General features: G+C 61.7%; 1 protein-coding gene across 1 annotated transcript in view; it reads right to left on the minus strand.

The window, feature by feature from the left end:
* Positions 1 to 1,146: 1,146 nt before the first annotated feature.
* Positions 1,147 to 2,520, minus strand: part of DUSP8 (dual specificity phosphatase 8) — a 17,347-nt gene continuing 15,973 nt past the window's right edge. Inside the window, exon 10 of the mRNA XM_006766000.2 lies at positions 1,147 to 1,188. Coding sequence (XP_006766063.1) covers positions 1,147 to 1,188 — 42 coding nt within the window. The remainder of the gene's footprint in view (positions 1,189 to 2,520) is intronic.

A 2,520-nucleotide genomic window follows, 5' to 3' on the forward strand; every position in this document is an offset into this window, starting at 1 on the left:
AGGGCAGCCAAGGAAACGATGACCTCCAGAGGCCTGAGACCACAGGCCCAACCTTGCCAGGCCTTCCATTTTCAAAAGGAGACATGTAGGTGTTTAGGTAACATTCCCAAGGACACCCCTGGGCCCAGCTCAGGGCTGAATGAGTGGAGCTGAAGGTGAGTCTCAGGCAGGGCAGAGAGTGCTAGGAGGCGCAGAGCGCTCGCTCTCAGGGTGGTGGAGGTGGCCTAGTCGCCTCTCTTGCCTCATCTTCGTCCGCCTTGTCCTCCACCCCCGCCCCCACTCCAGAAAGGGAAAGCCCTGGAGGGCGGTAGGCACCAGCCTGCAGAAGGTGCCAGAGTGCAGCCTGCACATGCCTCTGGGCACTATGAGCTTACTCCCGGCCCTGCCTTCTGAGGGTCCCGTGCCCCTCTCCCCCTCCCGTTGTTTTAAGTGTAGAGAACTCCTGCTCATCCCACAAAGGCCTCTCTCAAATGTCCCTCCCAAGGGGCAGTCTTCCTGCTGTCCCCTTCCTCTGATGTCACTGTGGCGGTGTGCCGCATGCCCCCTGCCACTCATCTCCACACACTGGTGCCCCAGGGTGTAAGGGGGTGAGGAGTCTGTCTTATGCAGATCCCCAGCACCAAGGGCTTCCAATACATGGTAAGTGAGATAGTTCACAATGGTGGGAGCTGGAAGGTCAGTCAGTGATATTGTCTCCTTGTTCCCTATCCCCATTTTACAGGTGAGAAACTGAGGCCCTGGGAGGGTGGCACTTGCCCAAGGTGCAGTGAGGAGTTGGTGGAGCCAGGCTGGACTCCTGGTCAGGAGGAGGCCACTGGGTCTGCTCCTGCTCCTTTCCCAGGTGGTGGACTCACAGGCTAGCTCTGCTCCCTGAAGGCCTGGGGGTGGGGGGACTGAAGCAGACCCCCCCGCCCCAGGAGCCAGCAGGAGCCGGATCAGAATGGTGGGTATAGAGGAGGCTATCCTGGTGGGAGTCTTGTGCCCTGGGAGGGGCACAGGGTGGTCTGGGGGTATTGGTGGTTTGGGAGGTTAGAGCAGCAGGGCCCGGAGTTTGCACCCCCAGGTTGGGCTGCAGCCTGGCGGTTGCTGGGATGGCTGGGCCTTTTGCTCAGAGACAGGCCTCAGCAGGGAGTCATAGGGCCACCATCAGCCTTTCTTCAGTTGGGTGGGGTGGGTGACCAGAAACATCTGCGGGGGAGGGAAAGGGTGAGTAAGGCAAGAGGGACTGCATAGGCCTCACTCCCTTTCACCCACCCCTTCCAGGGCTTTCACAGGGCCTCCCAGCTCTCCTGTACTGGGTTGCCTGCCAGTGGAATGCCATGACTGAACTTCAACAGAGAGTGGAGGTGCCTCAGGTCAGAGGTCAGGGGCCACTGCATTTCCAGGGCTCCTCTCCCCGACCCTGTTCCATGCAGGCTGGCTGGGGCCAGGCAGGCCGAGGGTCCCTAGGCCATGGCCCCTGGCAGGTGGCAATGGACAAGTGGGCCTGGGAGGAGCCAAGAGATTCAGCTCTCCTTCTGGCCCCCAAGGCCAGTTCAGGCTCCCTCTCATCCCCTCTGTCCAGTGGGCAGGGTCACTAGAGCTCCCTACCCATAGGTGCAGCCAACTCCAACTCCCTAGAACTTTGGAAATACAGATTCCTGGGCTCTGTTCCTCCGTAGTGTCTGACTCTAGGTCTGCTCTCGGGGGATCCTGACAGGCAGCCAGGTGAGAGCCCTGGACGAGATGAGCCCTATTGGCATTTCCTAATCAACCTGGTGCAGAGACCCAGACCATGGACGGTGGTGAGGCTGGCTCTGCAGACCTGTGCCGGAAGCCTGTTCCCGAGGCCGGCTGCTGAGCACGTCCGCGGGGCTTCCCATGGTCCTGGGGAGAGTGTGTGCCTCCCTCCCTCCCTCCCTCCACTAATACCTGGATGGGCAGGGAAGAGTTGGAGGAGTTGAGATGAGATGCCAGCCAGACTGTAGGCAGCACCCAGCTGCTTGGCAGTTCTGGGTCCAAAGGTCAAGGATGAAATCTGGCTAGAGAGCAGCTGGGGCCGCTGACTGCATTTGAGGGTCCCAGAAGCCATGGGCGTGGCGGCTCAGAGCAGGTGGAGATTGTGGGCAGTAGAGGCTGCAGACAGGCCAAGTGGGGGGCCTCGGGCTGGAGAGGGCAAAGGACCTGAAGCCCGGAAGGCCGCTTCCTCTCAGCCTGCAGAGCCCCTGAACGATGAGACGTGCAGAGCCTGGGAGGGGGTGATCCTTGGCCCGCAACGGTCTGCCTTCCCGGGCACGGGCAGCAGATGGCGCTGCGAGGTTGCTCTGCAGTAGAGGCTGCAGACAGGCCAAGTGGGGGGCCTCGGGCTGGAGAGGGCAAAGGACCTGAAGCCCGGAAGGCCGCTTCCTCTCAGCCTGCAGAGCCCCTGAACGATGAGACGTGCAGAGCCTGGGAGGGGGTGATCCTTGGCCCGCAACGGTCTGCCTTCCCGGGCACGGGCAGCAGATGGCGCTGCGAGGTTGCTCTTGGCCCTGGGTGCCC

Source organism: Myotis davidii, unplaced genomic scaffold, assembly GCF_000327345.1.
Source record: "Myotis davidii unplaced genomic scaffold, ASM32734v1 scaffold880, whole genome shotgun sequence".
NCBI lineage: Eukaryota > Metazoa > Chordata > Mammalia > Chiroptera > Vespertilionidae > Myotis > Myotis davidii.